Source organism: Conger conger, chromosome 15 (genome assembly GCF_963514075.1).
Source record: "Conger conger chromosome 15, fConCon1.1, whole genome shotgun sequence".
Taxonomy (NCBI): Eukaryota; Metazoa; Chordata; class Actinopteri; order Anguilliformes; family Congridae; genus Conger; species Conger conger.
The window spans coordinates 20,785,899-20,806,490 of NC_083774.1; the positions used below are offsets into that span (position 1 = coordinate 20,785,899).

Below are 20,592 nucleotides of genomic sequence, written 5' to 3' on the forward strand. Positions count from 1 at the left end.
TCCAGTTCTAGGAGACATGGCATTGTTATGTTTCATTTGACCGTTTACCTTTTTCCAACTTGGAAGCTACTAATCCAATGTTTCTTTGCCAATGGAAACACAATGTATTTATTGTTGTAACAATTTGAGTCAATATTTTGCGGGTCTAGTAGCTTTAGCTAAACATTTGAATTTTGATACCAAACTAAGTATGATTATGTGTATATAATGGTGGTGGTGTTGGTGCAGTGTGTGTTTGGTACAGGTCCCCTAAAAAAACAGATAATTCAACAGTATGTAATGGCTTTATTTATGACTTCAGAAAAAAAAAAAAATTCAAAATTATTATTTCAAAAAACAAGATGAGAAAATAAATCATATGTTTTGCTATAACTATGAACCAATAACAAAAGTACATTGCTTTATTTTTAAATAAATAATGAGAATCCTGGTCAGTTGGAGGGGAGTGGCTGCAGTTCTGTTACTGAGAACAGAAGTTTGAGCTCCTTAAGAGAACTGTCAGCAGCCAAACACTACCAAGGCCTACTACACAAACTTCCATCATAACACCACAACATCCCGACTGTACATTTTTACAGTTCCACACTTGCTCTGCAAAGCAGCCCATGTATTTTTTTTATATTCGGTTGTGCATTAATACAAGTATATTGCACACTCACTTCATAACCCTGGAGATGATGATTTTTGTCATGGAATACATAGCTCCTTTAGTCTTATGGGAGATTCAATACCACCACAGAAAACATTTCTCATTTTATTTTATTTTTGCCACATTTCTGCAGCTGGGCCCAGCCCTGAGGAGGGACAGGAGTCATGGGGTGGATATTCTCTGCTCTCCTGCGCAGGTTTACCTGACACAAACACACAGAGGCTGCTGGGTGAGTGAACACACTAATGCACTGGCATCTAGTGCATGGCTCCATCTCACATCATGATTGTACCACTGTGGGCAGATCTGTGCCTGACTGGCCGCAGCATTATACAGGTTATATTTGGAGAGATTGCCATGGTCTCACGTTGCCACAGCAGCATCTCCTGTGATATGACTGGGCACCTGAAATCTGTGTGCTGGCTGTGCGTGGAGTTGAACTTTCTGACGCCATGACTGTGCTCAGGACCTGTAGCCTGCAGCAGCTGCCTGCACACACAGCACTGAGCACACAGCCTGCCTGAGCACACAGCACAGAGCACACAGCCAGCACAATGCTGTTGAGCATTCACAATTAGGGGGAAAGAAAAGAAACACAGAAGTTAAAGTAAAAGTATTCTCCTTCATTGTGCTCTGAGAACAACCATCAAATGACACCTTCCTGATACAGGTGCATTTGAAGAAAACCAAAATATTACCTTTATGAAAAACTAGAGCAAAAGTAGCCTTATAATTATAAGAACATTTCTGAAAATACTAAAAATACTGTAGTTTGAACTGACTGCTCAAACTACACAACTGCTCTCACTGTAATTGTAACAAAACAACAGCAGGAGTTTAACACAAGAACCTGAGTACAAATATGGTGTTTGAATCATTTACCCCTCATCTTTGGATGCAAAAATAGCACAGTTTCATGACTAAGTAAAGCATTATTAGACCCTTTCCACCTTGAATTTGGCGTGGAAAATCCAAATAATAAAAAAACAAAACAATTTTCAATGAAGAACACCGGAAAATCACATGGACAACGTACCACAGAGCAGGGGTAAGGGAATCCGTACATTAGCACCATGTGCTAGTTTCTTAGCATGGAAATACAGATTTAAGATAGATATCATCCATTTTGTGAGAGACTGAGAATGTGTTTGAGCCCATGTAATGTACATTATCAGGTAAGAAGTTGTGAAGTGCTGGTGCCATAGTGCAGCAGAGGCAGCAGGTGTGTGGAGCTCAGTAAAAAGGGTGTGGTGAGGAATGGATAGAAGGTGCGGGGGCTGGTGTGGGGGTTGGGGTTTGGGGACAGGTCTTTAGTCCTCACAGCCCAGGAGCTCGATGCGAAGAGTGATGCGCTCGTGCCACTCCCACGGGATCACGCGCACGAAACGCGCGTAGAAGGGGGCCTCGAACATGTTCCTTTGGTGCACGTTGTTGTCGCTGTTGCCTTCGAAAATCTGGAAAGACGCAACCGTGTGTTGCCGATGAGTAAAATGGGAGAATATTCCATGGTCGAGGAAGAAAGTATTTTTAACACTGTTCATCATCACACAGCACTTGACAGCCAGAAGGCCTGATTTTTTTTACACTGGGTGTGCTGGATCTGTGTGCCAGCAGAGGGCAGCAAAGACTGGGACAGGGCTCCTCAACCCTAGTCCAGGAAAGCCACAAAGTGTGCCAGTTTTCACAATTACACACCATTAAATTGATCAATTAAAGCAGTTGGTTACAGCTGGTTGTTCATTTTTAAAATGAAAACACAATCCAGCATATCCTTTAGCTCTCCGAGATGAGGGATGTGGTGCCATTATGTGGGGAAAAGCATGCGTCAGAACAGAGAACCTGTGTTGACATGGCCCAGAGGAGACAGAGGTTTTTGACTGACCTTGTCCGTCCTCGTCTTGTCGTCCTTAACTACGCTCCAGGACTTGCCGTTGTCGCTGTAGGCCACCTTGAAGGCGGTGACAAACTGCACCGCTCCGAAGTCTTTGGCTCCCTGAGTGATGATTCCCGTCACCCGTTTAGGCGTCTGCATGTCCACCTGTGACAAGCGGCCAATCCAGGCAGAGGAAAAAAGCACTAATCACTATGACATCATCAGTTCGTAGTTCTCATATATCACAAAACAACGCTTACATATGGCTCTTCATGGGATCGTCCCAGGGCAATTAAGGAATAAAGTGTAAATACATAACCACTAGAATCTGTCACTGTGTACACAAGATTAGCTCACCTATTTGTACAGTAGTACTTGCAGTGACTAATGTTTCATTTTGTTCACCTAAAAGACAGATTATTTTTAAAAGCCCCAGCACTAATGACCCAGCTCCCTCCGGGTTCGGGCCTACCTGCAGCCACTCCGTCCTGCTGTTGGTGGCGGGCGCCCAGGCGTTGGTCTTGCCCTGCTTGTCCAGCCGGGCGTAGTGAGGTTGCCAGGTGAAGGCGTCGATGCCCCAGGTGCGGAAGCTGCTGGAGGCGGTGAGCTGCCTGTCGGAGATGAGACGAGACTTCACGCCCAGGGGCTCAGAGCAACCTGCCGTGTTTAAATACACTGTGAACAAGAGCGCAGAGAGAGAGAGAGAGAGAGAGAGCGCATGATAGACAGGGCGCAAGCACGGGCGCATGCAAACACACAAATGAGAGGCAGAGAGCCTGTGCGGTATAGCGAGTGAGACAGGTATGGGGTGGTTGAGGCGCGGTGTGAGAGTGAGACGGGTATGGGGTGGTTGAGGTGCGGTGTGAGAGTGAGACAGGTATGGGGTGGTTGAGGTGCGGTGTGAGAGTGAGACAGGTATGGGGTGGTTGAGGTGCGGTGTGAGAGTGAGACAGGTATGGGGTGGTTGAGGTGCGGTGTGAGAGTGAGACAGGTATGGGGTGGTTGAGGTGCGGTGTGAGAGTGAGACAGGTATGGGGTGGTTGAGGTGCGGTGTGAGAGTGAGACAGACAGGCACAGCATGCAGCGGTGAATGCTGGGATTTGTGGTCTCAGCTGCGCCTCTCATTCTGCAGAGAACTGCAAGCGCCACACTGAGCTGAGCTCCAGTGTCTCCGATCGAGTCCAGAACGTGCCAGTGCTGGGGCTGCTAGCTCCATGGGGCCAAGTGCAGTTGGCAAATGAGCCAGTAAGAATGAGAGGCTGCATGAATGAGCCAATAAGAGAGATGAAAGAGACAATGAAAAAGCCAGAGACAGCCAGAATGAGCCCAGAGACAGGTGGCAGGAGTGAGCCCAAGGAAATGAAAGCTTGACAGCGTAATATTGCGGTGTATTGAACGTACACACATACTCCCCTCCCCTGCCCTGTGCAGCCAACATAGATTTGGAAGCTATTTAGGCTTAGCTGCCCCTGCCTAATTGCTGGACCTATCAGAGCAGTCACTTTTTCTGACTGACTGGTGCTACATATGAGAGTGGCCATTTTTCCTGACTGTGTCATACATATGTGAGTGATCAGTGTTCCTGACGGTTTGGTCCTTGTAAGAGTGACCACTTTTTCCTGCCCATACAGGCAGTGGTGGTATACCTGGGGAACTGCAACTTGCAACTTTGTTTGTGGGTATGATTACTAATTATAACACTGTACCTCTGAGCAAGGTACTTAACAGTAATTTCAGTAGAAATATCCAGCCGTACAGCGTACTGTGCGTAAGACCTGAGTTGTGTGTGGTGTGAGCGCTCCGCTCCCCGGCGTTGGAGACAGTAGTGAAGGAAAGCGCGTTACCGTTCAGCTCACAGCCCACCAGCTCCATGCGCAGGGTGCAGGCCTTGCGACACACCATGGGAACCACGCGGATGTACTGAGCCACGATGGGCGGGTCGAACAGGTTGGTCTTGATGCCGTCGTTATCGACGTTCCCCACGAAGACCTGCGGAAGAACCACCCCACAGAGCACCTCACGGAGCTGCCAAAGCAATGACCGACAGGGCCTTTCAGACCCCGCTTGACCGTAACGAGCAGTGCGGTTATCGTCGTCTCTCACCTTCTCCTTCCTCTGGCCCTCGGCCCTGAAGGCGGTGTAGCTGCTGCCGTCGAAGCTGTGGGCCACCTTGAAGGCTTTGATGTACTCAGCGGTGCCCAGGCGGCTGGCGCCCTGCGTGATGATGCCCGTCAGGCGGATCTTCCTCTGCAGGTTCACCTGGAACGTACAGGAGGTGAAGCTTCACAGAGGGGCCCACATAGCCCAGTGTCCCCACCCCTCACACTCTACCTCCCCACCTCTCACCACCCCCACCGCCATCCCTCACCTCTATCCAGGGGTTCTTGTCGTGCGAGGCGGCGGTCCAGGCGTTCACCATGCCCTTGTTGTTGAGGCGAGCGAGCTCGGGGCCCCAGCGCTGCAGGCCCAGCATGGCGTAGTGCACGGAGGAGGAGGAGACCTGCGACTCCGCGATGCCTCCGCCCTCCATCCCCAGCAGAGAGATGCAGCCTGAGGGAGGGACAGGAGGGGAAGACGGCCGTACTGATATGCTCTTTACAGTAGCACCCTCGCTGTTCCCTAACTGAGACCTGTTTGAAGCTCCAATCTGCAGTCAACAGACCTAGGGTTGGGGCGTGGCTCGTGTAGGGTTGGGGCGTGGCTCGTGCAGGGTTGGGGCGTGGCTCGTGTAGGACTGGGGCGTGGCTCGTGTAGGACTGGGGCGTGGCTCGTGTAGGACTGGGGCGTGGCTCGTGTAGGGTTGGGGCGTGGCTCGTGTAGGGCTGGGGCGTGGCTCGTGTAGGGTTGGGGCGTGGCTCGTGTAGGGTTGGGGCGTGGCTCGTGTAGGGTTGGAGCGTGGCTCATACTTACGCTGTTGGCAGTGCTTCCCGACATAGGGCGAGGGGCATCTGCAGTTATAATCCCCCTCAAGGTCGTAGCAGGTGCCTCCATTCTGACAGGGCTGTGAAGCGCAGTCATTCACATCTGCAAACAGACACTCACTGTGAAACACACAAACTATTCAGTTTAATGATCAATTATCATTATCAAACTCCTCCCGGTGGCATCTTTTAAATTAAGTATTTTAAATGGACCAGAACATCAATTTATCACTTCTCAATTTATTACAGGTTTAAAATATTAGCTTTTTGTACCACAGGGTAAATGATGATGGCGTTTATCAAAATGTTACATTTTCCTGAACATTGGAGCGGTGATGCCATGTCTGGGGTTCAGCCCGTTTCCTTCACCAAGACTTCCTTCAGCCAGGCCCATTTTTAAACTAAAGCTAAATTAAACATCAAGGAGGGCATGATCTTTAACAACATCGGACAGAAACATTGAAATGTGCCCTCCTCTCTCCACACTCGACTGCTTCTTTTAGTGTCAGTCTGATTGCAGTGACTCCAGCCCTCCACTAGGGGGAAAACTTGTCTTAAAAATGCCAGCGCTTTAAATGATGCATATTTTCATTTGCCATGCTAGAATGCTGCATCACAAGGCGCAATACAGCAGCACTACACAGAGAGATGAATACCGTAGTCATATTGTGAGATATGGAAAATGAATAAATATGAATTGTATGTAAAGTCTTACTGAGTTGTACAGTACATAAGTCCTACTAATCAGGCAGCTCAGCACATACACTGTTAATATCACTCTGGCCCAGGAGAAATACGAGTCTGAAGCATGGAAAATTAAGGGAGAAATACTGAATAAATAAACAGAGAGTGATGAAACCATGAGATCAAAGGTTTCTCTGTGTACATCCCCAAATCTGCTGCTTTGAAGCACATCAGCACCAGACCTCAGAAGTGTTTAATCTGTGCAATTGAGGTCAGTAGACCGAGGTCTTTAAGTCCAGCGCCGGCATCGTAAATAGTCTTGTGGCACTGCGGCGCATGACCTGGAGCAAATGGCCGTTTGTGGCAGCGGGAGACACACAGCCCCGCCCAGCACGGCTAGTCTGAGAAGGTTCCAGAGAGGACAGGAGATTGGAAGAGATTATCTGACAGTCGGCACATATCCCGGAAAGCAACAAGCTGAGGCAGCACACACTCCTTAACTCAAATGGCTGTAAAATGGCTGCAGTGCTGTGTGTGCATGTGTATATGCGCAGTGTGTGCTCGTGTAGAGTTTGTAAGAAAGCGTGCTGCAGCAGCACCGCGTGTCTTTGGATCAGAGTGCAGTTTATTCTACAGTAATAGCCCCCACACTGCTGACTGCAACGCTGTCATCAAAAACCCGGGGCCGGAGCTGGGAGAGGATCAATTCAGTCCTGTCCATCTCAGGAAAGCTGCTGGCCTGGTCAATACCTGCTGATACCAACTACACCTCACACCTCACACCCCCGCTGATACCCCACACCCACACTCTCACCTTTAGCGCGTTAATGTACATAACTTTATTCATATCTGAGATCCCGCATGGGATGATATTCACTAAAGAGGAACAGGGCAGAGACTGCACTGAGCGCTCACTTCAGTATCTGCATCGCCGACAGGAAGTAAAACAACACTCGCTATAGATTTAATGTACAGGGTTTTGTTACCGACATCAATCTACAGCCAGATCTGCCAACTGCCCCCTGAGGGACTAACTGTAGATACTGGACTAGCGGATAGAGGATTTCCTGTTACCAGCCTGATAATACCGGGCAAATCTGATTTATTTCAACTCATTTTACTGTAAAAGGCCTGGTGATCTTGCCTAATTTGGTCTGGTATGTGCGGCCATATGCAAGGGAAGCTAAAGGGCCTGAGGTAGTTCCAGGGGAAGACTCTGCTGAACACTGTGTCTGATGGTGTACAGGGGGAGACTGCTGAACACTGTCTGTCTGATGGTGTACAGGGGGAGACTCTGCTGAAGACTGTCTGATAGTGTTCAGCAGTCTCCCCCTGTACACCGTCTGTCTGATGGTGTACAGGGGGAGACTCTGCTGAACACTGTCTGTCTGATGGTGTACAGGGGGAGACTCTGCTGAACACTGTCTGTCTGATGGTGTACAGGGGAAGTCTCTGCTGAACACTGTCTGCCTGTGGAGGCCGAGACCAGCAGTCACGTCTCTGCTTATAGACTTCTGGACACACAGCCCCGCCAAGCCCCCGCCAACCCCACCCTCACAGGATTCCACACTTTTCTGACTCACTGTACAAGCGCGAATGCCACAGCCCTGGGAATTCAAATGTGTACATGCCAAAAATGAAAACTTCTGCCCCAAAAAAGCTGCTTTCTCCACCTCTTTGGGGACGCGGGGGCATGTTGCATTTACACTGTGGGGCCGTGGGCATGTCCCAATACTCAAAAAACATATCCTCCTACCCTCCACTAGTCTCCTTCTATCTGGAAGAATGGGGGGTGGAGACCAGTAGGGGAAAGCATGACATTTAGTGTTAAGGTTGCTAACCGTAACGGGGTGTGGTTTGGGGGCTCTTACTGTTCTGGCAGTGGACGCCGTCGAAGCCGGGCTGGCACTTGCAGACGTACTCGGTGAAAACGTCCCCACGCCGCAAGCTGCTGGTGGCCTCGCACACGCCGTTGTTCTTACAGGGGTTAGCGCTGCAGGGACCTGGGCGCGTGTAAAACGCATCGTCACAGACACGCCAACGTGCTTCGCACAGCATTTACAACAGTGCTGCAGTGTCTGCAGATGGAGGGAAAGGGTTTACCGGTCTCGGTAGCGTTGCAGACGTCTCCCGTAAACCCGTCGGCACAGATGCAGAAGTAGGGGGCCTCTCCCACACCGGTCACACAGGTCCCCCCGTTCAGGCAGATGTTCACCTCGCAGTAATCCCCTGAGGAGACGGAATGAGCGCGAGTTAGAGCGCTTCAACACCTGACACGCAACACGCAACATGCAGAGAGACCTGTTCCCAAGCACGTGAAAGTCACGTCTTTATACTTTGCCAGCGTTAAAAAACTGATTAAATCTGCAACACTAGGATAATAAGTCAGAGTTTGTGTTTGCGGGTTTGGACAGCCTGGGGTGAGAACAACACTTTGGCGAGTGTCACGATCTAGCTTTCGCGACTATAAACAGTCCTGAAATGCACACAGAGTTCACTCAGGGTCAGAAAAACAAGCTTACAAGGCCGCGAGGGAAATGTTTCCTTCAACAGAAATTTGAGTTTTGAATCAGACAGAAAGGCCAGGCGTGGGCATTTCCTTATCTGGTGGCAGTCCGTTTATCTTTGCCCTGGAATGTTCCGGCGCCCTCCTCCAGTCTCATTGTGCTCTCCAAGGCCAAGGGCTGCTGGCCTTTTAATAACACAGACACTAAACCCATGCCCCCTGGAGCACAGGATATATGCAGCACATATCAGGAAATTAAGTTCTCACAGTGTAGCTGAAGGCAATAAGTATGGCTAGTATGAGGTATCCGGACACCAAAACCAGGTACAGCTACAATTAGCTGTCAGTCACCGACTTGAATTGATAAAAAGTAGGCTATTTATCGAACCAACTATGTGCGGTCATCTGTGTTCTGGTATTTCACGTGAACAGCAACTCCTGTGACCATTTTCAGAGAAATTACCATTTTCACTTCCGATAAGCTTTAAGCTTTAAACCACACCTGAACATCTGGTTAAAAACAGGTTGTGGAAAAAAATGTGTCCCACAAGCTGCCAATTTTAAAAACGTTCCCTCCCAGCCCAAGTCAAAACCCAAACAGCATAAGGAGGAGGAAGTAGGGAGGAGTAACACTCCCCCCCCCCCCCCCCTCCCCTCACAGGTCTAAGATGGGTGAATCTTCAATTTTCCATTTCATAAGAAATGAAACAAGCACAGAAATTACATCACCATCCACACGTCTGCACACTTCACCAGAAAAATCTTTGTGGGCAGCACCGGGTTTGAGATTATTCACTTCTGCAATTACACTCTATATTAACTATAGGCACTAGTGACAACGGCAGAATCATGCAGACAAGAACATGATACAGAATAGAACGGGCCATATAGCCCATCCAAGTTTGTAACTATACATTACATATACCTACTTAAACCTACTGTATTCTGTGCCTGGGAGCCCTTGTTCTGCTGACAGAACACATTTGAAAATTGAATATCTCTTTTGTTCGCTTTGGGACACACATGCACACTCACACACACACAGATAAACACACTCTGGATCAATCATCCTGACAACAGAAGATCCTCTGTAGAATAAGGTCAAAGTAAATTCAATCCAAGATCGCCTCACAGATCAAAGTACTTTTACCCAGATAAGGCGAACACAGACAGGCTTACATTTATCTGCTATATGAAACATGAAGAGGACTCCAAGCCTGAGTGGAGAACAATGTGGTTACACAATGTGCAGGAGTCATGGACTAGAGACAGGCTTCACACAGACAGAATCTAGGAACATGCTTAAAAAGTGCCACTAAGTACGCAAATATTCCTGCTCTGTTGGCGTCTGAGGCACAGGGGACTAGTAGCTAGCTGATCCCTGACGAAGGTACTGTGCAGAGTGAATTTACAGTAAATTCAAAAACAGTATACAGCACATGGCAGTTTACCGTGAGGCAAACCTGAGTCCTATCAACATACTTCAGTAACAACAAACATCACACACAGACACAGTACATGGATCAAATGGACTACAGGCACCACACGTCCCACACACAGTGGCAGACCATTTAATAGAGGTCCTCTCTGGGCCAAATGTACCCATCTGCATGTCAAACTTGCCTGGGATAGTCTCCCTGGACAAAGCTGTCTCACTGCCCAGCTGGGGTGCAGATAGACACCCATCTTGGAGTTTAACCAAGGAGTTTAACCACCGAGTTTCACCTGGAGTTTAACCACCGAGTTTCACCTGGAGTTTAACCACCGAGTTTCACCTGGAGTTTAACCACCGAGTTTCACCTGGAGTTTAACCACCGAGTTTCACCTGGAGTTTAAACGCCGAGTTTCACCTGGAGTTTAAACGCCGAGTTTCACCTGGAGTTTAAACACCGAGTTTCACCTGGAGTTTAAACACAGAGTTTCACCTGGAGTTTAAACACAGAGTTTCACCTGGAGTTTAAACACCGAGTTTCACCTGGAGTTTAAACACAGAGTTTCACCTGGAGTTTAAACACAGAGTTTCACCTGGAGTTTAAACACCACGTTTCTCCTGGAGTTTAAACACCACGTTTCTCCTGGAGTTTAAACACGGCTGGATGGGTGACCCAGTGCAGTGCGCTCCAGATCATTGCTCTGCTGTTCTATTCTTAGCACACAGATGGAACTATGTTACTTGGGAGAATTCTTTTTACAACATGCTTTCAGCTCCACTGCCTGCAGACAGGGAAGTAGGCATGCACACGGAAAGGCACGTGTACACTTAGGCACAACACACGCGCGCGCAAACACACACACACACACACACACACACACACACACACACACACACACACAGGTGCAAGGGCACACACATACATAGCCACACAAAACACATGCACAGATACGCACGCACGCACGCACGCACGCACGCACGCACGCACGCACGCACGCACGCACACATGTTCCAGAGCTAATAGATACGTCACCTTTTAACAAACCTGATTAGAGGGGCTGAGTGATGGGAGGGGGGGGGGGGGGGGGGGTTGTATTGTGCAAAGTGGTGCACAATACAGCCCTGCAACTAACAGGGTCTGCCATCAGCATCACACGGAGAAGCACACCTCACTCACAGCACGCGCAGGATATCGACCCTGCAGTTCTCACTCACGCATGCAGGCTGACACACACACAGGGGTCCAGCTGAGCCCCAACACACGCTGTGCAGAGCAGCTCCAGGCAACCTGCCGGCCTCCAGCGTGCGGCTTATTCACTATAAATAGCCCGAGAAAACACTCACAGTATCACTCACAGACTGGGGGCCTTCTCCCCGCGAGAGGAATTTCGTAAAGGTGAAAAGGGGAGATGATAGGCAGTAAGTGGCAGCCAACAAACCTGCCACCTGAAGTGGAAGGTAACCCTGAAATCAGCAGAACGCACTACTACCATGAAATCAGCAGAACGGACTACAACCCTGAAATCACCAGAATACACTACAACCCTGAAATCAACAGAATACACTGTAATCCTGAAATCACCAGAATACACTGTACACCTGAAATCACCAGAATACACTGTAACCCTGAAATCACCAGAATACACTGTAACCCTAAAATCACCAAAACACACACCATTTCTGAAATAACCAAACACACTATAACCCTGAAATCACCAAAACATACACTATCCCTGAAATCACCAGAACACACTATAACCCTGAAATCACAACAACCTCAATTGTGTCTACAGCAATAATAATTTTAGCCTCAATATTTCACTTTTCCAGCATATAGGTGATCATGGACAATGTTCACTCAGCCTAGCTCTAAATCTCCATCAAATAGGACCTGACAGTTTATTCCGCGACAAACCAAACCATGTCGCAATACACTGAGACTGGAAACCTCACACTGCATATAAAAATGAAACATAATAGGATTATACAGTGCAAAGGCAAGGTTATGAAGCTGTGAAAGATTCCGGTAAGCCCTGATCTGAGAAGCTAAAGCCGCAGGTAAAAACAGCTCACAGCACATTCCGCTTTGGGAGCAGCCAGACAGCCATGTGTTGTGGGGTGTGAAGAAGCTACTTTACAGTCCACGGGTTGCCATGTAAACAGAACATAAATCTAGACAGGCCTGGTTTCCACACACACACACACACACACACACACACACACACACACACACACACACACACACACACCTCTGCTCTTCGTCATCACAGCCCCCCCCCCCCCCCCAATCCAGAGTGATCTCTGCTGTGTGACATTACTTCAGTGTGTGATATACAGCTCTGACTCAGAGTGACAGATGTCTCCTTTTCAAAAACTTAACATTTCTCTGAAGGAAAGCCAAGTTCACCAACAACAGGAAAATCCTGCTTCACCAATTCTTTAACCCAGGGACTTTCCAGGCCGAGTGTTTCTGCTGTGGTCTAGAGTGCAGATGGCTCAGTCAGCAAACTGGTCAGAAGTCACGGAGCTTCACCGACTCTCACAGAGTGACACAGAGAGCCACCAACACAAACACGATGACATTCTCACACCCTCACTGTGAGAAACTGCTCTCTCCCTATCGAAATATCACCTCTTCTAATAAAGTCGTAGGCAAGAGTTTCAAGCACAAAAAAATTCTGCCAGTTTGAGTTATGTTCAGGAATCTAAAAACAGATATGTGCAATCTTTGGACTCCTGCACCCACCCACCTCTGTCATAGGAACAAATAATACTGAATCTCTAAAATAAGTTTTATAGTGTGTGACCAGTTTTGCATTCCACACTGAGACTAGTGGGACACTCATTTAAGGAGCCTGTGAAATGTCGGTTAGTGGCTGGAAGCCAGCCGCATACTGCTCTATGTACCCTGCCTAAAGGGGGCGCGGTGTCTGTGGGTAGAGGACACATGATTTTCACTTGATTCCGATGTCCTGAGGAGCATTCGATTTAAAGCAAGTCTGCAGCATTATGTGCCCGCACAAAAGGCTCAGTATCGAGGACACGAGGCAGCACTTAGAGCTCTTGGCACACCGATCCATCTCTGCGTGAACGCATCTGTTCTTGTCCTTTACATGCAATTTGTATGAAGGCCTTGCTCGGGGGGAAAGGGGGGGGTGGGGGTGAGTTGCTGTTGACCAGCCACCCATACCCATACTCCTCCCTTTAGTTACACAATTGTTTCTTTTCGCCCATGCAGAAACAACCAGCCAATACAAAACACATTATCAGAAAAAATTACATAAATAACAACTCAACATTTACAACTGCAAAAATCTGTATTGTAATTATTCACTGTAGAGGGAAAGGGCTGAACCATTAGCTGATTGGAGACTGTACGGATGGTCAGCAGTGTGCCAAATGCATACACAGGAACAAGCTGACCATTTGCTTTGACTGCGAGATAAGGGCCACTGCAGTCCAGACTGGCCAGCCCTGGATCTCTGGGGACTTTAATTGAATCAAACCAAAGGCCACAGACAGCTAACGTCAAGCGCTCAGGTTTGAGAAATATTGTTACTGAAACAAAACAAGCGGCTGCCTGAGACCTATACGCCAGACACGAGGATAGACTGGATTCTTCTTCCATGCGAACTAGTTCAATGGTGCAATATTACTACAGACAGTATAGATGCAGCTAATTTAATATAGAAATCAATATATAAAAACGCAAATTATGCGAAGCCCGACTCAAGGACGAATATTTTTGCATTGATCAGCTGCACAAAAACTTCCTGAGCATAACAGTTTAAATAAATCCATGTCAACATAAATTAATTTAGGCTACATAATTTTTTTTTAAATTCTCATACATTTGCCTTGCTCACAAACGCACAATTCTTTAGGACAATCAACCAACATTCCCAAGAGAGGTGGATTAAGGTTCCTGTAAACAGTGTTAGTTCAAGGCTAACAGAATAAGCGAACTCAATGGTAACAGACTTACCCCTCACCGTGCAAAGAGTACCAAGTAGTAAACAAGCGGCTAGAAATGCTAAAGAAAACGAAGGGCAATGAGATTTCATATTGGACCCCTTCCGTCAGTCCAGTGCCTGAACCGCGTTTTTGTTTGTATATCTCGTCAGAGAGTACAACACTGTTTAGACTTCGGGACAAATTGAAGCAGATGAAGGGCGGCCGCGGCATTAGCTGGGCCAGATGATTAACAGAAGCACGTGTTTCTCTGCTGCTATCCAATTAGAAGCCAGTTTTAAATAATAACCCACCCCGGGAGGAGGCGGAGAGAGCGCTCTCACAAAGTGTGGCGTCAGAGTGCAGCTGGTGAGTGAGGGCAGAAAGAGAAAGAGAAAAAGAAAGCTGCAGACTCCGTCATGCGCTTGCAATTCCTTGCCTTTATGAAAAGTAAAACGGTGCATAACTGAAAGTACAGGCTATTTGATTGAGGTCATTTTTTTGAGCCGGGTGTCGTAATATTGAAGCTTGATTTTATATGAATTCTTTGACCACGCATGGTTATGTTTTAGGGTCATTTATTTTTGACCATAGGCCTACGTGTAGTCTAAATAATACTTTTTATGATCATTATGTTATTGTAGAAAGTGATCTAGGCAATTCATAACTAGATTTAATCTGCAATTGTATCGCCACTGTATGCTAAACTATAGTGTATAGCCTAGTTAAAATGGTAAGTAAACAAAGGTGATCAATCACATTTAGCAACTTTGTAAGGAGCACCGGCCGTCTCGGATAAAACGATTGATTTATCGTTCGTATTTAGCCTACTATAGAAAATAGGAGGCGGGGGCGGGGGCGGGGGCGGTGAATACGCCTACAACTGTGTTTATATTCAGATATAGGAAATTGATCAATTGTTTTGGTATCCATTTAATTATTGACATTATTTATAGACAATGATTTGCGACAGTGAAGTGAGTTGTCAAGTGAGCATGTGTTGAGGTGGAGCATGATGAGCTGGTATTGGGAGCAACAGAACTTACAAGATAGCCTACACCTGTGAAAAGGTCAGCAACTGTCTCGAGCCCCGCTGGCATGGGGGTCCCCTGCTGACAAAGTTGACGTTCGATCCCAGTCGAATATGTCTAAATACAATTCCTAAAACGCTTAATAGTCCACCAGAACAATATTTATTCGTTATAGTAGACAATGTAGCCTAATATTATCTGTTCCATTCACTGTTAATTTAATTGTATTTAACTGTATAAAGCCTTTTACAGACTACTGTCACAAAGATGATTAACAGAGAAACAGGTAAAAAAACAGGTAAAAAAAAAGAAGTGAGGTAAAAACACCCAAGTGGGCATAATTGTTGAGAGAAATGCCTAAGACATGATATTTTGCCACTTCCCTGAAAAATCACCAGATAAAACAAGCAAGTTTGATTTGTCCATTTTCTTCTCCTGAACGGCAACCAGACCCCTTACAAAATGGTTTAACAGGTATGGTAAATGGTAAAATCATAATATATCAACTGTGTATATACTGCCACTGCATATATCTGTTCTATGAACATGGTACTGTTTGAAGATTTCCTATTGCTTGATTTGTCACCACCAAGTGGATATTTCCCTGCATTGCTTTCCACACGCTACACTGAAAGTCCCTTTCTGCATATTTCCTGACTCTCAGGATCCCACAACCTGGAATAGGCAACAGATGATGATGAACCTGAGAGGAAATTGTGAGGTCATAGCTGACCATTTAAGTTGCTGGGTCTAACCATTTGTAGAATCTATAATAAATTAAACATGTCAAACACAATCTTTGTTGTGGAGCCTCACAAGTGTCCCATAATGCTTTAAAATACTGAGTATTTAAAAAAAAACACTCAATGCACGTAGATTAGAAAATTGTGGGTGGAGTATCCTTCTCTTCTGTCCCCCTACTGGTGGGGAAGGGATGTGCAGCACTGCATACTGACTCACATGACAGAAGACTCGTAGCTCAAGCAGTCATTATTATGTACATGTTTATTGTAAACATTGTTTCTGTGTACTGGCACACATCTAGTCTACAGACAATCGGAATCAGCGGGGGCCCTAGGTTACAGTTCTCTGCTGGGGGCAGCGGCCTTGTAGCTGGCTGATCAAAGCCACGTCGGTATCCTGCAGAGGACGTTGGGCAGATGCACGCACCTCACCCACCTGAGCAGCAGGGGTCTGAGATCACTGAACAAAGCAAACACAGCAGCACAGAGAGGAGTCCTCGTCTACACCCTCACCCCCACCCAACCCCTGAGGTCCAGATCGTACTCAACTCTTTGTTTCCGTTGGAAGTGGAAGTGGGTCATAGTCGGTTTTAAGGCAATATTTCTCTGAGGAAAGAGAGAACTGAACTCAGTGTTAATTAATCTAACTTTCTCTGGCAGCGGTTGGGGTGAGGGAGTAGAGCATTTCTGCTGAAGGCCTGGACTTATCTGCACGGTTTGCTTTGCTTTGTTCTGCGTATAGTTTTCATTGGCTTAAAAACAAAAATACATCGTCCTTCCTTTTCTAAGGACATTCTCTAAAACAGCTTGGACGCAGTTGCCTTTCCGTCGTAGGGAGGCGCCTTCCCATCAAACTCTGCAGGAAGGATGTCCGCATCAAACTCCTTGTAGTAGTTGTCCAGCTCATCGCCGTGAACAAAGACCTGTTGGTGAGAGAATGTAACCGTTTCTGCAGTACAGAAAGCCACAGCACCACCTGACCACAGCAGTCTCAGCAGTCTTCGATAGGGTCCTTACCCACATTCAGACCCTATGCCCGTCCCACCCTTGCCCTGGCCCTTACCCTCTCCAGCAGCTTGCCCTTCATGAGGGGTTTGACCACGTTGTAAGTGGTGGTGAAGTACCACGGCTGGTGGATGAAGTGCACAGCCTTGAACCGGGCTGGGAAAGAGTCCTGTTCACACGGAAGACACCACAGAGAGAACCACGGTCACACCACGGGTAGCTGTGTGTGCAGTAACTAAAGGCGGAGTGTGTGAGTGGTCAGTGAAGGCAGACAGGCCGCAAACACAGTCTTAAGTGTCCGGTCAGCACCTGCAGCATGTCCACCATCTTCTTGAGCTCAGTGGGTTTGATTCCAGAGGCCTGCTGCATGGTGAAGCCCTTGAAGTTCTCAATGATGCAGAAGCCATTGATCTGGGTCTCCTCATTCTCCAGAAGGTTCTCCAGGATCACGCAGTAAGCCCGCAGGATCTGCTCATACACACATACGCAGAAATCATATCATCAACTCGCACACAATACATGCATATGCACACTAATCATAATATTAGCACACACAAAATGCATATGGGATGGACCTCATCGAAAGTGATCTCCTCGTAGTCCCAGTTCTCAATGTTGAAGAGCAGCACCACGCGTCCGTATTTGTCACGGCTGGGCAGGATCCCGGGGTAGCCGGCCTCGATGGTGCTGCGCACAGCCTCTGGGGTCAGGTTCTCGAACAGCTCTGGGTACTGCTGCCGGAACCGCACGTAGCCTGCAGAACCACACAGCCGTGCCATGTGATCCAGCGTGTCAACCCAGACCCCTTGTACTACAAGTCTGTGTATGAGACAATGACCTATAGCTCTACGTCAGAGTTAAACTAAAAGCTCTACAATTTGGTGAATTACAGTTCTGTCTCACCCTAAATGAGTCCAGGGAGCCAATCAATGACTTAAATGAATCACTGGTGCTGAGCCGCACAGGAAGCCAGCAGACACTGTGGCACCTCTGGTGTACAGCATTGCATATTAAATTGAAGACCGCTTTTATGAGACTAAAAGCACAAGGGTTGTCGGAGGGTTGCCGGTTCGATCCCCCGCCTGGGCTGTGTCGAAGTGTCCCTGAGCAAAACGCCTAACCCCCAAATGCTCCTGATGAGCTGGTCGGCGCCTTGCATGGCAGCCAATCGCCGTTGGTGTGTGAATGTGTGAATGTGTGAATGTGTGAATGTGTGAATGTGTGAATGGGTGGATGAGAAGCATATATAAAGGCGCTATATAAATGCCAACCATTTACAACAGTTTGCTGTATCTCGGTTCTTACCCTTCATGAGGTCGAAGGCTCTGGGCACGTCATATTTGCGCGCACGGACGAACCTCAGCAGCAGGCCATCAGGTTTGTCCCCAAACTTATCCTGCACCCCCTTGGCCAGCTCATCCCCGCCATCGGCCTTTTCTTTGATCATAGCCCGCAGCTCCTTCGCTGCAGACACCTTCTTCTCATCGGTCTCATTCAGCTCGTCCTTCGCCTGTAGGGGCCATAGCATGAGCGGCTGTATTTGTGTGTGTGTGTGTGTGTGTGTGTGTGTACGAGCATCCAAGACGGTGCATGTTTTTTCCATCACAAAAGCTCACAGGCAGTGTGTCGGTGACAGCAAAAAGTGTAGTTTCTGGTTAAACATCCTGTGAGCTTTTGTGATGCGCTAAGCTTATGTTTTTCTCAGGATCATTGATGCATGCTGCCCCCCTGTGGGTCATAATGGGTACGCTGCATGAGAGTGATGTTCTGTGTCTGGTGAAATGGCCGTACCTTCTGTGAGTGATGTTCTGCATTTAGTGAAACAGCCGTACCTTCTGTGAGTGATGTTCTGTGTCTGGTGAAATGGCCGAACCTTCTGTGAGTGATGTTCTGTGTCTGGTGAAATGGCCGAACCTTCTGTGAGTGATGTTCTGCGTTTGGTGAAACAGCCGTACCTTCTGTGAGTGATGTTCTGTGTCTGGTGAAATGGCCGAACCTTCTATAAGTAATGTTCTGTTATTGGTGAAACGGCTGTACCTTCTGTGCGGTGTGGTCCGGCAGTTTGGCACAGGGTCCGAACACAGGCCCGTGGTCCTTCACGGTCAGGTGCTCAAGTTTTGAGCGCAGGGCCTGCTCCTCCTCCGACACCATACGGAAGGTTCCGGTCTGTGGGGAGACATGGGTCCATGGCTCATTTCACAACAACACGTGAAACAGCTTGTGCAGCTTTAAAAACTAATCTCTGTACTCCTCGCACACTGTACCAGTTTCACAAGGCCACATATGACTCCAGAGACCCTGCTAAAGCTCTCTGTTCCAGATTAGGCTATCACTGTACTCCAGCTCCAACAATGACTACATTCAGCCCTGTAGGACCTGCAGCCGCTGGCCTCAGGAGATTAAATGTGTTAGGGCCAATTGCGCTGCCGCAGAGGGGAAAAAGAGGCTGATAATCCACTGATGGAGTGATTCATATCCAGAGACATGAACCCCAATTCTCATTAGCTGTTACTGTATCACTGCACATGCTGTGTTTTCAGTGACTGGAGATCACAGTGTAATTAACAAATCATAATACATGTGGCTCTACGCAACACAAATGTTGAGCTGTAACATGTAGTCCATGCTAAGAAGTAATATAATAACTTGTATGAAACCATGAAAGGCACTTACTGTAACAGCCATTTCTTCAGATTTTTACAGCAGCTTCACACAAGTACTGGGAAAAGAAAAAAAATATTGGGAAGAATGTTCTTTACAATCCGTTCGCTGTTATCTCCTGTAATTTATTGTAAATTTTCCACCACCAGCTCCTCCTAACTCTGTGTTTACCACCCTGCCCTGTCCTGCAGTATGATCGACTGGCTTTGTCCTGTCCTTTAATATTGCTGTGACCACCAGCTGAGACATAGATTGTTTAGGTGATTAATATTCAGTCTGTCACCTGGCCATAATTCAGGACCATGTAAAAACAGGCTGAGCACCCATGATTCTAAATTTCAAACCAGCTCAATCAGCATTATCAGAAGTTTACATCCAGAGAGTAGGTGATATAAATACATACACATGTATTAAACATGCCTTCTATCATGAACTTCAACATTAGCTTTTCATGCATTCATTTTACAGATGGTCCTAGAAACAAAATAGCTTCCATAAACTTGACCTAAGAACTTCATTAAAAGTCATTAAATGAAACAATGTTATGATCAATACATTATCAGACATCAGAGTCATTCTGAAGGGGACACAATAATACACAGCAGCAAAATAAAATAAAAAAAATAAAAAACTGTTATTCATCACAGTTGATCAACCCGGAGAAAAACAAGCATCGAACAATCAGTTAAGCAATGATCTGAAGCCTTGCTGTAAATCCAGTCTTCTTTGTTTCACCATCTTCAGTCAGATTCTTTCATTATCACCAAAAAGGAAGCTCCTTAAAATGTCTGACACACATATAGTTTGTATATTGTAGAAATCGTTTTGTTTTTCTTCAGAACTTGTCATTTGAGTGCATTTTATCTCCAGTGATGCAGTGACTCATCCAGCCCATCGGGGGAGCTCACACACGGCCTGGTGCCTCAGATCGAGACCGGAGCTTACCTTACGCTGGCCAGGAGATGGGCAGAACGATAAGGCACAAGAGTGGGCGAGCGCTGAGAGCAGGTGTGAGGACCGCAGCGGTGAGCCACTGATTTGTAGCGCCGGTCAGAGTGGGATTAACCCGTCACACGGCTTTACTCAGGGCAGATTACACACGGCAACAGGGGGAGGGGCTCGGAAGCCATGCTCAC

At 47.2% G+C, this 20,592-nt stretch overlaps 2 protein-coding genes across 3 annotated transcripts; both read right to left on the reverse strand.

Annotated features, from left to right (window-relative positions):
- Positions 1–265: 265 nt before the first annotated feature.
- On the reverse strand, positions 266–14,241 carry LOC133111437 (lactadherin-like). 2 transcript variants are annotated; one of them, XM_061221793.1, is made up of 10 exons: positions 14,051–14,241; positions 8,231–8,356; positions 7,999–8,130; positions 5,433–5,546; positions 4,891–5,072; positions 4,626–4,781; positions 4,367–4,511; positions 2,995–3,179; positions 2,532–2,687; positions 266–2,103 (listed from the first exon to the last, which is right to left on the reverse strand). In XM_061221793.1, the coding sequence occupies exons 1-10, from the start codon at positions 14,127–14,129 to the stop codon at positions 1,960–1,962; spliced, it is 1,419 nt and encodes a 472-aa protein (XP_061077777.1). In that variant the 5' UTR covers positions 14,130–14,241; the 3' UTR covers positions 266–1,959. The 2 variants fall into 2 exon arrangements, with proteins under 2 accessions (XP_061077777.1, XP_061077776.1); XM_061221792.1 differs by having other exon boundaries at positions 2,995–3,197.
- A 2,346-nt stretch (positions 14,242–16,587) lies between these two features.
- Positions 16,588–19,480, reverse strand: rlbp1b (retinaldehyde binding protein 1b). Its single transcript, XM_061221231.1, has 7 exons — positions 19,469–19,480; positions 18,833–18,985; positions 18,101–18,305; positions 17,371–17,549; positions 17,105–17,263; positions 16,854–16,964; positions 16,588–16,713 (listed from the first exon to the last, which is right to left on the reverse strand). The coding sequence occupies exons 1-7, from the start codon at positions 19,478–19,480 to the stop codon at positions 16,588–16,590; spliced, it is 945 nt and encodes a 314-aa protein (XP_061077215.1).
- Positions 19,481–20,592: the final 1,112 nt, after the last annotated feature.